The sequence below is a fragment of the Panthera pardus genome, unplaced genomic scaffold (genome assembly GCF_024362965.1).
Source record: "Panthera pardus isolate Hobbes unplaced genomic scaffold, ASM2436296v1 HiC_scaffold_24, whole genome shotgun sequence".
NCBI lineage: Eukaryota > Metazoa > Chordata > Mammalia > Carnivora > Felidae > Panthera > Panthera pardus.
Genome location: NW_026526810.1, coordinates 92,714,507 through 92,735,421, shown reverse-complemented (window position 1 = coordinate 92,735,421; position 20,915 = coordinate 92,714,507). Strand labels below are relative to the sequence as shown.

At 34.7% G+C, this 20,915-nt stretch overlaps 1 protein-coding gene and 1 pseudogene across 6 annotated transcripts in view; one reads left to right on the top strand and one right to left on the bottom strand.

Annotated features, from left to right (window-relative positions):
- FERMT2 (FERM domain containing kindlin 2) overlaps window positions 1-20,915 on the top strand; it is an 84,358-nt gene that overhangs the window by 47,964 nt on the left and 15,479 nt on the right. For 3 of the 6 annotated variants that reach the window (XM_053889422.1, XM_053889423.1, XM_053889425.1), the window contains exons 4-9: window positions 5,550-5,684; window positions 13,758-13,790; window positions 14,131-14,356; window positions 14,467-14,569; window positions 16,043-16,150; window positions 20,255-20,389. In XM_053889422.1, the coding sequence (XP_053745397.1) occupies window positions 5,550-5,684; window positions 13,758-13,790; window positions 14,131-14,356; window positions 14,467-14,569; window positions 16,043-16,150; window positions 20,255-20,389 (740 nt within the window). The remainder of the gene's footprint in view (window positions 1-5,549; window positions 5,685-13,757; window positions 13,791-14,130; window positions 14,357-14,466; window positions 14,570-16,042; window positions 16,151-20,254; window positions 20,390-20,915) is intronic. The other 3 variants (XM_053889426.1, XM_053889424.1, XM_053889427.1) reach the window with 1 other exon arrangement.
- Window positions 8,771-9,924, bottom strand: LOC109268465 (homeobox expressed in ES cells 1-like; annotated as a pseudogene).

Here is a 20,915-nt window from a genome sequence, read left to right as displayed (position 1 = left end):
ACTTTTGCCTTAAAATTATTATAACCTTTGATCTGGTAATTCCACTCTAGTGAATTCTTGAAGTAATAAAATGTGGAAAAATATGTACACAGATATTTGTAAAGTCATTATTTATCATGGGTTCAGTATTAGAAGAATCATTAAATTATACTGCATTTACACAGTGGAGTTTTATACATCTATTAAAATAATCACTTATATACATAGTCATACTCCATTTTTCAAGAATAGGTTTTAAGTGACTCAACCACTTTTATAATTTTCAAATTTCTACCATAATTGTATATTTTTTAATAGAGAAAATTAGAGAAAAACATTAATACCTAATAGGAAGTACTTGTTATGTGCCAGGCCCCGTATCAGTCATTTAATTTTCACAACCACCTCCTGAGGTACTGTTATTTCACAGGTGAGAAAACTCAGACGGTGGCAGGCTGAGTAGCTTGTCCACAGTCACAGTTAGTAAGTAGTAGAACTGAGATCAGGATTCGGTTAGCTGGGCTGTGCGCTTGTGCCTCAGATTGTGTCTCACCAGCTCTACACCCGTCTGCCTCGTTCCTAGTTTTGGGTCCCCTACAAACAAAAAGCTTCCTGACTTTGTAATACTGGATTGAATCTAATGGATATTGTGAGCTCCTGAAGTTACAAACTGCCACGTATAAAACTCTGATCCAGTAACTTAGCAATCTGTAACATCACAGGTTATGCGGTCCTTTTGTATTTTGTCGTCTGTTCTACTCAGACCCTGACATACAGTGAGCATAGTGCTGCCAGATACATAGACTGGTCCTCCTCCTTTCTGCTCCATTTTTCATTTTCGTTTGTTCTTGGCTCTCCTCTTTACACTCTTTATTTTTTAATTAATCTAATTTTGGTATAATTGGTGTACAATAAACTGTACCCGCTTAAAGTATACAATTTGAGGACACCATAGTCAGGATAGAGAATATTTGCATTAGCTCTCAAACTTTAGTCAAACAACCATTTATTTGCTCCGTCACTAGAGATTTGTTGTCATTTTTTGCAATTTTATGTATGGAATTATGTAGGATATATGCTTTTCTAGTTGGCTTCTTCCACTTAGTGTAATGATTTTGAGATACATTCATGTTATTGTAGGTATCAGTTTTCCCTTTTTACTCACGAGTTGTGCTCCAAAGTGTGAGTAGTATTCCACTGATCTGAAAATACCACATTTTGTTTATCAATTTGGGTTATTTCCAGTTTTGGCTTTTATGAGTAAAGCTGTTACATATGTGCTTTTAATTTCTTCAGTTAGTAACTCGAAGTGGAATGGTTGAGTTGTGTGTTTAACTTTATAAGAAACTGCCAAACAGTTTTCAGAAATGTTTCCCATTCCCTCCATCTGAGTATGAGAGTTTCAGTTCCTTCCCCACATCTTCACCAACACTGGGTATTATCAATCTTATTAATGTTGGCTACTCTGTGGGTACATAATGTCTCACAGTTTTGACTTGCATTTCACTGACCGATAATGTTGAGTATTTCTGTGCTTCTTGACCATTATATATTCTTTGGTGAAGTGCTCATCCGAATCTTTGGCCCATTAGTCTGCTTATTATTGAGCTGTATAAATTTTAAATACAACTCCTTTGTCAAATATATGTAATATGTTTTGTGAATATTTTCTCTCAATATACAGCTTGCCTTTTTTTAACAGTATTCTTCAAAGAGCAGATTTTTTAATGTTTTTATTTTATTTTTGAGAGAGAGACAGAATGTGATCAGGGGAGGAACAGAGAGAGAGGGAGACAGAATCTGAAGCAGGCCCCAGGCTCTGAGCTGTCAGCGCAGAGCCTGAGGCGCGAATTCACAGACTACAAAATCATGACCTGAGCCGAAGTCGGACACTCAAACGACTGAGCCACCCAGGCACCCCTATTTGTTTTTTAATAAAGGACAATTTCTTGTGGAATGTGTGTGTTCTATGTAAGAAATCTTTGTCTACTTTTTTAAAGTTTATGATCCATTTAATGTATGAATCTCTCATTCAGCACTGTTTATTGAAAAAAGATTTTCCTTTACTCTTGAATTGCCATGGCACCTTTGTCCAAGATAATTGACTACTTATATGTGGGTCTGCTTCTGGTTCCTCTTCATATATACATGTTATCATGTAGCTAATAATTGCACTGTCTTAACTGCAGTAGCTATATGATATTGGGTAGTGTAAGTTCTCCAACTTTAGTCTTTTAAAAATTGCTCGGACTATCCTAGGATTGTTTTCATATCCATACGAATTTTACAATCAACTTGTCATCTTGTATAAAAGATCAAGTTGGAATTTTGGCAAAGATTCCATTGAATCTTTAGCTCAATTTAGGTAAAACTGACTTCTTAACAATTCTTGCAACAATTTATGGACAGGGTATGTAACATAATATTCTATATCTATTTATATGGGCTGTTAATTCTTTTGTTACTGTCATTTAGCCATTTTTTTCTCTTACCAGATTCTTCACATGAAAATGAGTAAGATAAACACAGAAATTTATAGCCATTTGATACAAGGCAGAAAAGTTTGAATCGATTAAAACTTTCAGATTTGGTAATGATACGAAAGTACTTAAATTTACTTCATGTGTCATGTGTAACTTACAACATACAGAATGAATGATGGCTACCATGTAATAGAAAGGTTTTTTTTTTATTGAAGTATAGTTGACATAAAATATTGTATTTGTATCAAGTATGCAACATACTGAATCAACACATGTATACACTGCAAAATGATCACCACAGGGCACTTACTATCTGTCACCATACAAAATTAATATAATATTATGGACTATATTCCCCATGCTGCATATTATGTCCCCATGACTTACTTATTTTATAACTGGAAGTTTTTACTTCTTGATCCTCCTTCACCCATTGCACCCCCCTAACTCCCCTCTCTGCTGGCAAACACCAGTTTGTTTTCTGTATCACTGCATCTTGGTTTTGTTTTGTTTTGTTTTTTACATTCCACTGGTATTTGTCTTTCTATGACTTAATTGCACTTAGCATAATATCCTCTAGGTCCATCCATGTTGTTGCAAATGGCAAGATTTCATTCTTTTTTTGTGGTTGAGTAATATTCCAGAGTGTGGGGTGTGTGTGTGTGTGTGTGTGTGTGTGTGTGTGTGTGTGTGTGTGTTTATACACACACCACATCTTCTTTATCCATTTATCTATCAGTGGACATTTAGCTTGCTTCCATATCTTGGCTATGGTAAATAATGCTGCAGTGAACAGCTACCTTTTTGAATTAGTGTTTTCGTTATCCTTGGATAGATAGCCAGTAGTGGAACTGCCAGATCATGTCATAGTTCTAAGTTTTTAAGGGACCTCTGTACTGTTTTCCATAGTGGCTGCACCAGTTTGCGTTCCTAAACAGTGCATAAGGTTTCCCTTTTCTCCCTATTCTCTCCAACACGTATTATTTGTCTTTTTGATAATAACCATTCTGACAGGTGTAAGGTGATATCTCATTGTGGTTTAGAGTTGCATTTCCCTGATGATTAGTGGTGTTGAGCATCTTTTCATGTGCCTTTTGGCCATCTGTGTATCTTTGGGAAGCTGTCTGTTCAGATCCTCTAATTGGATTTTTTTTTGTTATTGAGTTGTATGAGTTATTTACTTATTTTGGATATTAACCCCTTATCGGACATATGATGTACAAATATCTTCTCCTATTCAGTAGTTGCCTTCTGGTTCTATTGGTTTCCTTTGCTGTGCAGAAGCTTTTTAGTTTGATGCAGTCTCATTTGTTTATTTGTCCTTCTGTTTTTCTTGCCTTTGGTGTCAGGTCCAAAAAAATATTTCTAAGACTGATGCCAAAGAGCTTATTACCATATATTTTCTTCTAGGAATTTTATGGTTTTAGTTCTTACATTCAAGTCTTCAAGCACTTTTAAGTTAATTTTCATATATGATCCAGTTTCATTCTTTTCAATATAGCTGACCAGTTTTCCCAGCATCATTTATTGAGGAGACTATTCTTTCCCATTGTATATTATTAGTTCCTTTGTCATAAATTAATTGACCGTATATATATATATGTGTGTGTGTGTGTGTGTGTGTGTGTGTGTGCGCGTGCGTGTGTGTAGTTCTGGGCTCTTTATTTTGTTCCATTGATTTATATATCTGTTTTTGTGCTAACAGTATACTGTTTTGATTACTACAGCTTTGTGGTACAGTTTTTGAGACCACATGTGCATGAGTCGGGGAGGGGCCGGGGAGAGAGAGAAAGAAAGAGGGAGGGAGGGAGGGAGAATCCCAAGCAGGCTCCATGCTCAGTGTGGAGCCCAGCGTCAGGCTCCCGTCTCACAACCATGAAGTCATGACCTGATCTGAAATCAAGCGTTGGATGCTTAACCAATTGAGCCATCCAGGTACTCCTGTAGTATAGTTTAAAATCGAGCAGCATGCACCTGCAGGTTTGTTTTTCTTTCTATCGATTGTTTTGGCTGTTCAAGGTCTTCTTTGGTTCCATACAGATTTTGGAATTATTTGTTCTAGTTCTGTGAAAAGTATCATTAGACTTTCTATAGGGATTGCATTAAACCTGCAGATTGCTTTGAGTAATATAGCCATTTTAATAATACCTATTCTTCCGATCCACAAACACAATATCTTTCCATTTGTTTGTGTCTTTATTTTTTTCATCAACTCCTCGTTTTCAGTGTACAGGTCTTTCACTTTCTTGGTATAGTTTATTCCATAGTATTTTACTTAAATGGGATTGGTTTTCTTGATGTCTCTTTCTCAGTTTGTTATTTATGTATAAAAACACAATAGGCTTTTATACCCTGAAACTTCACTCAGTTTTATTAGCTCCAACAGGTTTTTTTTTTTTTATTATTAATGTTTGTTTATTTTTGAAGAAGAGAGAGAGTGTGAGCAGGGGAGGGGCAGAGAGAGAGGAAAACACAGAATCCAAAGCAGGCTCCAGGCTCTGAGCTGTCAGCACAGAGCCCAACACGGGGCTCGAACTCACAAACCGTGAGATCATGACCTGAGCTGAAGTTGGATGCTTAACTGACTGAGCCACCCAGGCACCCCAGTTCCAACAGCTTTTTGATGGAGTAGTTAAGGCTTTCTATATATACTAACATGTCATCTGCAAATAGTGACAATTTTACTTCTTTCCAATTGGTATGTTTTTATTTCTTTTTCTTGCCTAATTGCTATGGCTAGGATATAAATTGTAATTTTTTATGGTTCTAAAATGTTTAAAAAATAAATATGTAAGTAAGAGTTCTAATATTTTCTTTCTGTACTCTAGCAGATTGTTTTCTCTCCAATTCAAGGTTACTATTTTATTACATAGCTATGAATTGAATGCTTTGGTAGATTATTTTTAGAAGTGCCACACTTTAGTGTTTTGCGTGGCAGTAATGTCTGGCCCAACACAAACACATATGTACACAGAAGCAAATTATGAATTCTTACATTGGAATGGATTAATAGATGAATTTATCAGATATAAAGTGTTTAAATTTTACACTATGCTAGTAAAATAATCTTTTTTCTTATTTTAACAGATATCAGACACCCTGAAGAACTTTCTCTCTTGAAAAAACCCAGAGATCCAACAAAGAAAAAAAAGAAAAAGCTAGATGACCAGTCTGAAGATGAGGCACTTGAATTAGAGGGGCCTCTTATCACTCCTGGATCAGGTGAGACTTTGACTAAGCAAAGGCTCAGTGTGAGAACCATAGATGTGTCTGTATACTTATGTCTTTCTGACAAATGGATTACAAAGGTCAGGAGAGTAGTCAAGTTTAAAAAACTCACCTTCAGCATTTTTTTCTCTCAATCATGAAATCACCACCAGGGAGGGTCTATCATGTGTAGATCATGTCAGGTGTTAGTAGTTGCATCAATAAAAAGGAAGGCTGGTTCTCTGCTCAGGAATAGTCAAAAAGGGGCAGTGCCTTAAGTGGGCTCAGTTCTTTGCACTGCAGAAACCAGCAGTTTTGTAGTATTTAGCTCTTTTTTTCCTGTATTCTTTGAAAACCACGATTACTTAGTTAAGATATTACTTTTGCCAGGTTACTTAAAACTTCTGTGCTTTGCATATGCTGATCCCTTTGCCTTTCCACCTTTTTCCTTTATTAAGGTTTTGTTCCTTTAAGAAGTTTTCACAAATTTCCTTCCATTACCTCCCCAACCTGAGTTAGGCATCCTTCTATCTTAAGTCACTGGACTTTTCTGTGTTTGGTATTGCATTGGTATTGCATGGTATTGCAAAAAAAAAAAAAAAAAATTGCATATTTTTACCTAGTAATTGTGAGTTCCTTGCATGATGGAACTGTCTCTCACGTTTTTGTTACCAGAACCTAACTCAGTTATGTGGCATCTAGCAGGAGCATAGGCAGTGTCTTTTGGGTAGCTAGATGACCAATTAAATTACATGGTTCTTCAGTTCTGGGCATATGCAGAGACTGGACATTATAGTTACCATAATGAACTGAATTAGTTAAATCAGTTTATTCTTGGTTTTTAAAAATTCTGGGGTGATAACAGTAATGAAAACAAACAATTTAGTGCTTAGTGTATGCCCGTTTTATACATTATGCTCATGGAAATTTACTTTAGCATATTTTATTTGAGGAAACTCACTTAATTCTCACTACAGCTCATTGCAGATTATATTATTACTCATTTTAAGGTTGAAGAAATGGCACAATAAGGTTAGGAATGTCTAAGGTTATGTAACTTGTAACTTTTATGTCTTTATACATGTACTGATTGGCACTTAGGAGATACCAAAAAATAAGACCGTTCTTATAAGTTTATAGGCTAATTGAAAAACATGGTTACTGTACTTTAGGAGGTAATATATAAATGTTGTAGCAAATAGTGTTATAGGAATTCGGAAGGCAAAACAATTCCAAATAGGGTATATTTAGTTATAGGTTGGGAAACTGAGTTTGTGACTTCAGCTTTTAAAAAGTTCCACTGACTAGGATTTTGATGGTGAGAAACAGCAATCCAAGCAGAATGATATTGACAAGGAACACTTTGGCAAAAGAATAGTACACGATGTGAGTAATCCAGCTGAGCCAATTCATGGGGAAAGACCTCCAAGGAACTTCAGGATCACACTGGAGGGTATTTAATGTCAGGCTGAGGAATTTAGACAGTGTATTATAGAGTCATGTTACAAAATAAATAATTTTAGAATATCAAATTTATATCCAGTCATATGTGGAGGAGGGAATGAAGGGAATAGAGTTGTGACTAGTGGCAAGAAGCCTACAAATTGAGGAGGTAGTGTGTCTTTCATTAGAGTAAGGTTAATTCTAAAATTTGATTTATGCATGGTGATTTATATTGCTGAAGGCATCTGATAGTAGACATCATCCCTGCTTTCAGTTTATAGTGAATGTAAGTGGGACTAGGTAATGTGGGTTCATTTTTGGTTTTTTGTTTTGTTTTGTTTGAGGTGTTACATACAGTAAACTGGAGAGATTTTAAATTACAGATGAGTATTTACAGATGTATACTCCATCTAGTTTGTATGCTTTTTTGATTTGTCAGCACCTTAGTTGATTATTGGACCAAATACTGAAAAATATGGTCACTTGCATACTGTGTCTATAATAAATAGCAACAGGTCGATGTATCTCAATACATGACATCTTCAGGGTGTCAGACACTATGCTTCACAAGAATTTCTCTACGGCAGGTATGGTAAGGATTAGATAGACTCTTCAGGCTCGGTTTAATACTGCATACTTTTTGAATTATGAGCATCTCAGTGTGAGCATGGTCAATAATTATATATATACTCGATAAATGATAACTGTTATTTAATACATGCTTTATCTTTCATTTGATCCTCAAAGATCCCTGTGATTTTGGTGGTATTATCCTCATTTTACTTAAAAGGAAAGAACCCGACAAGAGTTACATGATTTGCCCAAGTTTATAATAAGAGGCAGAGCTAGAATTCAAATCCAGACTTGCTGGCTCCCAACATTCATGTTTCTAAGCATTACATAATATCATCTCTCCACTTACAATATTTGAAATAAATATTGTGAATAGTAATAGGAATGTTTGGTAAAATATTAACACGTAAATTATACTTCAGCAAGGCTAAATTTTTAAAAAAAATAATGTTCCAAGATTTAAGTATCATGAGTGAATTGATTCTCAGACTTTAGTCAGATTCTTACACAGAATTATAAAATTTTATGAGTTTTTAAATGCCTTGCTCATACAGCTATGCTCAGATGGCATGTTCTTGAGTGCTTCACCACTTCCTAGCCGTAAGAAGGAAAATAGCAGATCTCTAATTTCCTATGAGGGAGGGAACACACTGAGCTAGCCTGATCCCGGGTCTGGGGAAGAGTTTTTCCAAGTAAGAATTAACTTTACAGTGTAGTACTGACTTAACAGATTACTAATTTAAGATTTACTATGTAAATAGAAATAGAAAATTATCTCATTAGAAACTTTTCTTAAAAATTTTAAAGGCAGCTTAGAGAAAGGAACATTCTGGGTCCTAAAATATACAGAAATTAATCAATACTTCACTTGTTTGGCACTGTTAGGAAAATCACTTAAGCAAGATGCCATTTTTCCTATTTGGAGCTTGCCATTTTAAGCACTAAGATACTTAACTTTTTTTAATTTTTATTTTTTTAGCAAACTAAATTATTAAATTTTCTGACTTAAACAATAGCTGCCTTTTTCTGAAAATATTTATTAAAATATGTAGGAAAGGCCTTTATTGTAACTAAAAGTGCCCAAATATAATAGGTCCCATGCTATAATAGTAATATTTACAGTATATTTTCAGAAAAAAATGACAACAGACTAAATGCAGAAAACATCACATTTTTAATACTTGATATTTCCATTGATTCTTCATGTTCTGCAATTGTAAGATAATTTCACATGTTTAGTTTTCTTCCTATTCCAGGAGATTTGTGTTGAAATTTTTTTTCACTATTGAAAACAAGTGATTGTCTGTGGGACCTTTTCAGCTTTGTATGCCGGTTTTGGAACCAGATCTGGATTCTCTTGTTCTAGGTTCAGTTTTTGAGCTTAGTCTTCTCCAATATCAATGCCAGGATAGCAGTTTACTCTGAAGACATTTTCCAACACTTCAATCTGGTTTTGAGTTAACAGCCTCTATACCAACTCAGCTTTTTTTTCAAAGAGTCTTTTTGAGGCTGAAAAGTAATTTTCATATTTCAAAAATCTTTCTTCTGGCACTGGGTGATCCACAGTACAAGGGAAATGAGCTCTCATTAGGAAGGCTGAGATGTGTAGACACAGGTGAACATCTTTTGTTGAGGAGCCACAGGTGTCTCTGCCCAAGCCTGTGGGGTTTCATTGATGGAACACAGTCTTTCTTCTGGTCCAATCCTAAAATGTTTCCAATTAAAAAGGAGTAGTGTGAGGGTTTGCTTTCCCCAAGCCAAGCACCTTCTTTAAGGCTGGGAGACATCCTCGCATGGGCTGCACAGGACAGCTCTGGCTTTTGCTTGCCTCTTGGCTGACTCTGCCCCATGTGTACAGGGCTGAAGTCTTCATGTAGTTCACTTTATGGTTCCCCAAGGTATTTTTTTAAACTGTTCTTTAATTATAAAAATAATGCATGCTGAGTGTAAAAATTCAAATATTATAGAATTATGTATTCATTTTTGTTTTTAATGAAAGTGGGACTGTGTTATACATTTGTTTGTTTTTTTTTCATACTAGCAAAATACATTTATTATTTTATAATGATAAAAGAAGGAGAGTAAAGCTTTCTTTTTGGTGTATACCAGAGTTAAGGGCAGGAGGAGGATAAGGGGATTAATAGGATTTTTATGTACTTTGATGACAATAGAAAGCTAACAATACCAACTGGTTGCCATAAAACTTATCATAGCTCCCCCAAAACACATATATAAAGGATCATAGTTTTAAAATCTGTTAAAGTAAAAAATACACACTCAGAAATAACGCTTATTTCCCCTTTAATATAAAATTGTAAACATTTACACAAAGCAAACATGTATAACAAAATCCGAGCACCCTTTTCTGGTGAGTCATGGCTCCTGAAAGAGGGATTTGCACTGAAGTGGAGTCTCCTGCTCTGACTACCCAAAAACCAGATTCATAAATAAAGCCACGGGCAGCTCCCGAGGGGGTGGGGGTGGGGTGTTATACATTTGTAACTTGTGTTTTCTCACGTGGTAGTAATGTACTCATGGATCTTATCTTCCTTTAATTACAGAATTCATACAGTCTCATTATAAAAAAATTCCAATAGTACAGAAAATGAACTGAAGGTGAAAATTCTGCTTCAGCTTATTCCCTTGCTGCTCCCTCTTAAGAAGTAGCCATTTCTTGATTGCTGTGTGACTGTGTTGTAGACAGTTGGAGCGCAACTCGCCAGTACCTTTTCTCTGTGATATACTTGCATGTCTCATTTTGTTTTTATAACGTGAATGGTAGCCTAGTATGTATTATGTATTGTTCTTCCGTTGGAGTTTTTCCATTAAACAGCGTTTTGGTGATCTTTCTGTGTTGGAGTAAAAGGTCTCCCCAGTTTAGTATAAATAGTGCCAAAACTTTCCATGTAGAAAATGTATACTGAACTGTTTCTCTACTCCAAAAAGTTTCCCAGAAATTCAAATATATTCCAAAAAAGAGTGTAAAAGTAACAGTTTTATATTCCCATCAACAGTACATGAAAATGCCCCTTTTCCTACCTTCTGCCTTATATTAAATGTTGTAAATCTTTACTGAATTTTGCTAATATGACAATAAATAGTATCTCAGAATTACATTTTTAATTTCCCTGATAAACACTGGTATGAATAATAGTTGAATAATGTACATTAGACATTACATTTTTTTCTATTAGTTTCAAATCACGGACTTTATCCATTTTATTTATATTTTTGTTTTAGTGATACACTAATCTTTTGGTATCTTAGATATTTTCCCTATACTGGCATTTTTTAAATCTTCTTTGTGGTCTTTTTTACTATGCCAAAGTTTTACATTTTTACGTAGTCAAATTTGTTGTTTATAGTTCGGGGTTTTTCACTCTTGGTTAAGAAAATCTTCACAAGTATTATAACAATTCTTCTACATTTCCTTTTTATGCTTTTATGTAATTGTTTCATATTTATATATTTTAACTCCTGTAATGTCAACATTTTTATTTTTAATTTACCTGAAATTTGTTTTCTAAGTATGGTATGAGATTGATATTTTGATGAGAAATTATCTAAAATGTATTAAATTCTTTAGTACTCTCTTTTAAAAAAGAATGTATGAGAATATAATTTATAGTAACCAAGTTATGAGACAGATTCTAAAGTTACATAAGGTTTTTAATGTTTATAGTAAGTGGCCCTAAAATGTAGTGCTTGTTGAACTCTCTCCTCCTTACTGTTTTTGTTATCATACCACAAAATTCAGCAAACTCCCATTTTATTGCTGACTAAATATGTTGCTTCATCTTGCCCTGTAATAGCTTTCTGCTTCAAGTAAGTTTTATTTATTTATTTTTTTCAAATATGTTTAAATCGGGCAATCAGGAATTACAGGGTAGTTGGGATTGTCACTGAACTGAGACTTAGAAGGAGTGTAAAATGCACATACATCCTCTGTCCCAGCAGTGTTGATAGAATTAGAAAATAGGTACAAACACAACTGTTGCAAGGCATTTGTTTGCAGTAGCAGTGGTGAAGTCAAAATTCTAAATAAATAAATGCACACCAATTAGAAATGGCTTAAATAAGTTATGGTGCCCAGGAGGCAGTGTGTATAGCTTCAATCAGACTGGCGGATTTATAGCTTGGCTCTGAAACTTAATAGCTTTTGACATTGGACAAGTTACCTAATCTCTCTGTGACTCCATTTGCTCCTCTAAAATGAGAATAATAGGATTGTTGGAAACACTAAATGAGTTATGACTGTGGAGTGCCTAACAGAATAAGAATAGGAACAACGAAGTGATCAAATATGAAGTGTAGAATATACAAAGTATAGGAAATTGAGCAGGAAGAGAATCGATTGGGTGGCTGATTCCATTAAATGTTGTGTGACTTAGGGGAATATATTTCGTTTTAGAAACTTCATGAAGAAAATTGTCAATTCTAACTTTAATTCTGAATCGTAATTACAGTCCATCATACTAGGAATGAATTTTCAATATTCTGACATTCCTAGTAAAGGGTTTATTTTGCTAGATCTTTGAAATACACAATGAGAAGATTTTGCCTAGAAGGTAATGTTTTTCTATCCCTTATACATATATGCTCTAGCAGGATTATTCTTTGCCAAGCTGAGCTGGAATAATGTTTTCAGCCCCCCCCCCGCCTTTTTTTTTAATGTTTTTTAATGTTTATTTATTTTTGATAGAGGGAGAGTGCAAGCAGGGGAGGGCAGAGAGAAAGGGGGACACAGAATCTGAAGTAGGCTCTAGGCTCTGAGCTGTCAGCACAGAGCCCGATGTGGGGCTTGAGCTCACGAACCGTGAGATCATGACCTGAGCCGAAGTCGGACGCTCAACCGACTGAGCCACCCAGGCACCCCTGTTTTCAGCCCTTTTAATAAGTATGGGTGCCCAAGTAGTAACCCTTTCGCAAAATGCCGTTGTAGTTTTAAAGTTCTAGCTTTTAAGGATATCACTCACTATTCCAGTGTTCTTTAAAGCTAAAAAGGAGAGTTGACAGCTTTCTTTGTTGCTTGTTTAACAACATTTAGATTCTGCAAGTTGCTTTCGTCACTAACATTGAAGAATACTTACTGGGGACATCAAATCAGATACCCTGTGGCTAGCAAGATTTTTTTTTTTTCCCCTTTGTGTTCTTTTCCTAGACTAGGTCATGACAACTACAAAAATCTCTAGCATGGTCACCAATTTTTCATAGGTAATTTTTTCTATCATTGTATTGGGGTGAGGTGGTAGGGAGGGATTGTTAGAGTGGAAAGGAAATTCCTAAACATATTCCTAAATTAGGTAAGGGAAACAGCCATTCTCTTTCCATCATCCATTAACAGTGTGATACTCATTTACACATTTTTTAATTATGAAGACAAAATATAATGAACAGAGTTAGGACTTCAAGGGGAGATGCTTTTACTTAATGCCATTCTGAACTTTTTGTTTTTTAAGTCTTAATTTTATCTCCTAATTTTTATAATTTAGATGATAGAGGATATATTGTCAGTTGATTTAATTCAAGTTTTTATTTATGTAGCCTCTACTTTGTGTCTGGCCTACTGAACACTGAGGAATTAGAAGATACAATATCCCTGCCTTCAGGGGCTTAATTATAAAATGTATCTTTGTTAGCAAAATTTTATCTACCCCTTTGCTTTAATACTTTATTTGTAAATCTGTTGGAACCAGTTTAGCTGTTCAATAAGAAAACATTAACATAAAATTGTTCTCTTAATTTATGTGCATTTATTCAATTACATTGAGTTCTTAGAACAAGGTACGGATTTCAAAGGGTGATAAATGTGGATATGTTTGTCCCTGGACACTTGAGCACAATTTCATTCTTTTGATTGGACAAAAACATTTATTTTACAGTTAGGTTACAGTTTCTAAGATTCTTTACTCTTAAATTCATTTGAAATACTTAACTTTAGTTTATGATTCATATTAGGAAAAAATCTGTTGTTTTCTTTTTCCCATTTCCTTTTCCTTTTCATTCTTTGTTTCTGTCTTCTATTGTTGCCTTTCCTTTATCTTCTGAATTCCTTTCTTTCCTTTCCTATAGGCACTGATGTTCTTTACATTGGCCCTCTGAAAGGTGAGCCTTGCCACAATTAAAAACAAAAACTTGGTCTGTCTGCTTCAGCTATATCCTTAACTTGTCTTCCTTCTAATTCTCTTGAACTGATTTTTTCCCCCAGATTTTCTGCCAACTTAATTATATTCTTTTGACCTTGTTATTACATGTTCGAATGTTATACAAGTAGAGTTAAAGTTAATTTTACATGTTTTCAAGACAGGTAAAATAATGCACTAAGCTTTCCTTCCAGAACGAAGCTTTTGTTTCACAATTTGCTTTAAATCATCGTAGTATGTATTACTGAAAACTAAGATTCTGCGCTTCATACTTACTACCTGTTTTTCATGTTATTTATTAGGAAGTATATATTCAAGCCCAGGACTTTATAGTAAAACAATGACCCCCACTTACGACGCTCATGATGGAAGCCCCTTGTCACCAACTTCTGCTTGGTTCGGTGACAGTGCTTTGTCAGAAGGCAACCCTGGTATACTTGCTGTCAGTCAGCCAATCACATCACCGGAAATCTTGGCAAAAATGTTCAAGCCCCAGGCTCTTCTAGACAAAGCAAAAATCAACCAAGGGTAAGTTTTAAAATGCAGATATGTTGAAGAATTTCTTTCTCCAGTGAGAGGTAGAGATACTTTATTAATCTTGTCTTGCTTTGTTCTAATGCCCTTGTTAATCTGTCCAGGTGGCTTGATTCCTCAAGATCTCTCATGGAACAGGATGTGAAGGAAAATGAGGCCTTGCTTCTCCGATTCAAGTATTACAGCTTTTTTGATTTGAATCCAAAGGTACCGAGGGTTTTAGAGGGATCTCTTCTTTTTTTTCTTTTTGTTTTGTTCATTTGGATGTTTGGTTTTTGCAGTTGATGGGGTTAAGAATCATTCATATATAGCAAGTCTGAATAATATTAAAAGCCTAAGCTTTAGACAAAGGCATCTATATTTGAAATAATTCTATTGTGTTAGTAAGTCGGAAGCATAATTAAACCTTTTTCTTTTTTGTTAAAATAATTGAACTTTTGGTTGATTTGTATTTTTAAAAGCACTAGCTTGGTACTACAGAATTGGTAAAGTTAGTTTTAGGGTTGTTTTTGTTTTGTTTTGTTTTTTTAACACTTCTCTTCAGCTGTGCTTTTTGTAAAACAAGATTTTTCTGAAATAGTACCTTTTAAATGACTTTCAGATTTCTAATTATAAATCAAAAGATGTTGCTTAAAAATTCTTTAAGCCTACATTTCTTCCCATTTAATAGCCAAACTTTGTAATATGTTTTTAGTATCAAATGATTGTATCACTTTGCTTTTCCTAGAAGAGTTAAATTTGCTATGAAATCTCAAGTATTTTTCCCTAGAATACATATGGCACAGAGATTTGGATCTTTTGCTTCCTTATTTATCATCCTTGGGAGGAAAGGAACCTCTCTTGACTACCTCTCATCCTTTTCATGTCTAGATTAGTGTCTAGATTTTCATGTATATAGTTTTCATTTTTTATTATGTGCTTAAGTAATTCTTTATTGTAACTGTAAAATGTATATATTGGAACTATAAAAATAATTTTAGTCCCTTTTGGGTCATATCATGTCTCATTTTAGTAAAACCAAAGTTGTTTTAGGAACATAGTTACATTTGCTGGGGAAGGGGATGCTATGTATTGTTAAGACATTACTATTAATTTTTCTTAATGTAACTAAATGGATAATTCAGCAATATATAAATAAATCTTCTCCACAAGTACAAATATGTACTGTCTTATTTCAGATTCTTAAAATAATTGCTCTTTACAAGGACCTGACACTTTGTCTAAGCATGCTTTTCCCTAGTGAATAAGATGTTCCCTAAAATAATTTACTCTCTGATTATAACATTTTAGTGTGGCAGGTTGCAGTACCAACACTGAAAAGCAGTCACTTTTACCCTTTAAATGTCTTTCAAATCAGATTCATTTTCTTAAGAACTCTGGAATATCTGATGATTGTTTCCCTGTAAAATAACACAGAATCTATTTCTAATATTGGATAATAATGTTTTGGACATCTCAGTGTTATTTTTAATGGAAAATTAGATGTGGGTATATATAGACATACTTAACCCTGTAAGTATCGTTCTCATTATTGAGTATTTGATACTAAATAAAAATCCCAGGGAAAAAATGTATATTAAAACTTTTTTTTTCCAAGCGTTGGACGTGAATATTCAGTTTTCAAGTTATTTTATGTTAAAGGTGATGTATTACAAAAGGATTATGTCTCTTTTGCTGCAGTATGATGCAATCAGAATCAATCAGCTTTATGAGCAGGCCAAATGGGCTATTCTCCTAGAAGAAATTGAATGCACAGAAGAAGAAATGATGATGTTTGCAGCCCTGCAGGTAGTGGAGAGTATTGGTAAATGGGACTTTTCAATGGAAAGGATAGGGGATTATTTTTAAATAGTAAAGTTGCATTGTAATTCCAGTAGCATTTTGATAGTGTTTGCTTTTTGCTGTGTTGAAAATGAATATACACTTAGAAGGCAAAGTAAATACATGAATTTAACTTTTTGTTTTTTCAGAGTTTAGTGGTATATACTTCAGCTATTTTTTTTGTATCCTATAGAAGAAAACTATTCTCCCACCCCACATATATATTAGTTTAAAACTACCCCATTTTGCCTTAGAAATAAGATCTACGTTGAAAATCCCATTTCTAAAATGAAGCTTATTACTTGCATAATTTCCTAAGTAGCTGGGGCTGATAATATTTTTTAAGTGGCTATAGCAAAAATAATACATTTTAAAGGTGATAAATTTTAATGGACTACTGAAACAAAACATAAATTAGTTTTCAGAATGATAATCTTTAAGGTGTAGTTAGGGGCACCTGGGTGGCTCAGTCGGTTAAGTGTCTGACTCTTGATTTCAGCTCAGGTCATGATCTCACAGTTCATGAGATCGAGCTCCACTTCAGGCTCTGTGCTGAGGGTGCGAGCCTCCTTGGGATTCTCTGTCTCTCCTTCTCTCTCTGCACTTCCCTTGCTCACAGGCACACGGCGCTCCCTCTCTCTCTCCAAATACATTAAAAAAAAATTTTTTTTAAGTAGGTAATGTTTTCCTTAGATTAAACCAGTGTTTTCTCAACTGTAGTTCTTGCATACCAACTTTTTAAGAATACAGTAGTGCTTATATTTTCGAAACTTTCCCCCTTTAGTAAAATAACATTAGGGTGGCATCCACAGATCTGCCTTCTTAGAAACACTGGGATCCAGCTGACCACAGATTAGTCATTCTTACAGTTCACATAGTTGAATGAGGCTTTGGTGAATGTTCTCAGATTATGGTAGAATTCTGGTTTTGCCAGAAGTCCTGACAAAATTAGTGTTCTTTAAGTACAGGAAGCAAAGTTGACATTTACTTATTAAAAGCTTTCACTGTAAAAAGGATTTTATTTTCTTCTCTTTAGAACACAAATAAAAATGCTCCCAGTCTTCCAAATGTTTGTATGCATCCAGGAAGGTTTTCTGGTTAAGACTTAAAAAATTGTCCTATTTACAGTAGAAGAAAAGCTCATTTCTCCTTAGTTTATATGATAAAAGAAGGGAGTCGAAACAAAGCTTAAACAAGGAAAATCTTTGATGGCAGATAAATTAGTTTAGGTAGAGACTTGTTTAATCAGCTAGTTAAGAATCTTCTATTGTGTTTTTGGATAATTCAGACTATCTGAAGAATTTCGTGAATTAAATTCTGGAGTAATTTTGTTCAAAGTATCTCACTTGGTTTATAGTTTTCTACCTACATCTTTCTCACTTAGAATATAGGCTTGTAATTTTCTAGTGACGGTTTTGCCAATGACAGAAGAGTAGTACATATAAAATGTATGTGGGGGAAAATCACAGACTTTTATTATATAGTATTTATCTTTTTATTATAAAAATAATGCACTTTTTAAAAAACCAACAGATACAGACGTACCTATGAGCACATAGTAGGTGCTGAAAAAAATTTGCTGAGTGAGAATATAGTTGACCCTTGAACAACACAGGCTTGAACTGCATGGGTCCACTTATGTGCAGATTTTCTTCACTAAATAAATACATTACAGTAAATGTATTTTCCTTACATTTTTTTCTCTAACTTTATTGTAAGAATAAGTCTATACATATATAACATACAAAATATATGTTAATTGTTTCTTATTGATAAAGTTCTGGTCAAGAGCAGACTTTTATTAGTAAGGTTTTGGGAGAGTCAGTGCCCCTAGCCTCCATGTTGTCCAAGGGTCAGATAGACACACACAGTTGTATTTTCACAGAAATAGGACCATTTCATAGCTTTCCCTCACCCAGTGTACAGTAGACAGTCCATTTTAGTGCAGTAGAAAACACTTCAAGACATGAATTTTAATTTGTGGACACAATGTCCCAAAGCATAGCTCTCCTGAACCATTTGAGAATCTAGATTTATTATTTTTTTTTTAAGTTTATTTTTGAGAGAGGGAGGGGGAGAGCAAGAGGGAGACACAGAATCTGAAGCAGGCTCCAAGCTGTCAGCACAGAGCCCAGCCTGGGGCTCGAACCTACAAACCGTGAGATTATGACATGAGTCAAAGTCGGACACTTAACTGACTAAGCCACCGAGGTGCCCCTAGAATCTAGATTCTATAAGAGAATTTTGGACTACAAATCCTGAGTTCTTAGAAGCCTTCCCAGAAACTGAACCAAAGGCTCTAAGAATCCATCCAGTACAGAAGGGGGAAACTTTGAGAAGATGGGAAAGAAATGCCTATTCTTTTTATTTTAGTCTGCACTCTGAACTTGGGGCTTCTGGTTCCCTGTGTAACGTAAATCTACAATAGTAAAAAGAAACAAAGTAAGGAGGAGTGGATCAAAAACAGAAAGGTTAATAACACTGTTTTTAAAGTATTTAGGTCCAAGTCTGTATTGTAACATTTAAAAGATAACCGATGCACCTCTGAAAGCAAAGCTGGGGTTTTATGACCATTCCCATTCATAGCCAGGGTTTCTACAGTATAACTTAAAAGGACTTTCTGCATCAGAATCACCTAAGTCACTTAATAAAAATGCAGATTCTGGGCTGGACTCCAGATTTGCTACATTAAAATCTCTGTGGGGTGAACCTAAGAATATGTATTTTTAACCAACTCTCTTGACGATTCTTAATGTTACTGACATTTGAGGCAACTTCCTGAGGGCCTCAACCTACCACATTCTCCATGATTTGTGAACATGGAAGTTTCTATCACTGGAGGGATCTCATTTCAGCACAGTTGAAGGTATAGCCAAAGACTATTCATTATCAATTCACTAATCTTAAAATACAGAGGAACACTGACAGTTGGTCTCAGATTAGTTCATTCAGTGTTCCCATGAATAGATCCTATTCAATGAATGAATACTTTAGAAATTTGGAGTGCTACTTAATGCTTTGAAAGGAAACTGATTAGGGGCACCTAGGTGGCTCAGTCGGTTAAATGTCACCTCTTGATTTCAGCTCAGGTCTTGATCTCATGATTCATGGTTCAAGCCCCAGTTCGTGGGTTCGAGCCCCACATCGGGTTCTGTGTTGACATCGTGCGGCCTGCTGGAGATTCTGTCTTCCTCTCTCTGCTCCTCCCCTGCTCGTGCTCACACATGCACGTTCTCTCTCTCTCAAAATAAATAAACTTAAAAAAAAAAAGAGAGGTTTTTTTTTTAGATTAAGTGATTCAAAAGTTCTACTTACCTTTGTGTGAAACCTCTGTAAGGTTTAGCATCAGAATCTAATAGATTATTAATATTTGTTCTAAGTGACCTAAATATATTTAAAATCATTACTAGTTTTTCTTTATGCAAAGATTTTTCTAGCTGCATAAGGAGTATTTACCACTACTCTGGTATATATACACAAATATGCACGTGTGTGTGTTCACATATAAATGTAATCCATCTTATCATTGTTACGTAACTGAGATATAAACATCATCTTCCTCTGATCATGTTTTCAGCACTGAATTGAGGCTGGGGGGCCAGGGGAAGAAGGGCTTTAGCTTTCAACTAATTTTCTTCTGCAGGGTAGTAATAGTAACACAAGGTAATCAATGTTAATATATTTTTACAAAAGACCTGATGCATATTCTGTTAATTCATTCAGTATTCATTGGTTCTAGGACCTGTTCTAGACACACGGAATACTGCAGTGGGGAGAAAAGAGTAAAAAAATCTCTGCTCATGTGGAGCTTAGTGGACAACCTGTTAACTCTAAGTCCTAGGGCTTCCCAAACTAAATCATTTTCATATATCCTGGATAAATATTTATTGGGATGTTTAGGACACTGATTTTAGATGCATTGCCATTTATTTTCCTATTCTAGTTCTTGGACACTATATCTTTTCAAGTTAGGTGATGAAAAGCTTTCAATATAGATGCGAATAGTGATCTCATTTTAAAGTTTTACTAGTTAGAACAGACATTTAAATAAAATATCATTTCTTTTTTCAGTATCACATCAATAAGCTGTCAATCATGACATCAGAGAATCATTTGAACAACAGTGACAAAGAAGTAGACGAAGTTGATGCTGCTCTTTCAGACCTGGAGATCACTTTGGAAGGAGGGAAAACATCAACAATTTTGGTATGGTGAATCTTTTTCCCTACTAGTTTAGTTTGAATTCTTACCTTTTTGTGGATTTAATGCTTTAGAGAACACAGGTGTTGACTTATCAGAAACTTTCAGGGAAAAATTTTAAATTAATATTCTAGTCTCTAGGATACAGTAAAGATAGATCTCGAGATATCTGCACATTCTCTCACAAGCAGTGGAAGAACATTTCTGCAGAGTAAAAGGTAGAGTGAAGTCATGGTAACATCCATTCAGTGAGCTTCACATTTAAAATGTTACAAAAAGAGAAAAGCAGATCTTGGGAAAAATTTTAAATGCTAAGTTTAGTTTTAAAGCTTAGGAATTAGTTGTTACAGAAGAAACACTGACCTAAGGGCTGTTAGGATTTTATAAAATTTTCATGTGCAGATGTAAACAATTTTAGCTGAATTAGAATAATATGTTCTTATAGGTTATATGAACTGCCATTTTGATCACATTTTTTATTAGCTTTGTATGCCACTTAAAAATGACTTTGTGGAGTGCCTGGGTGGCTCAG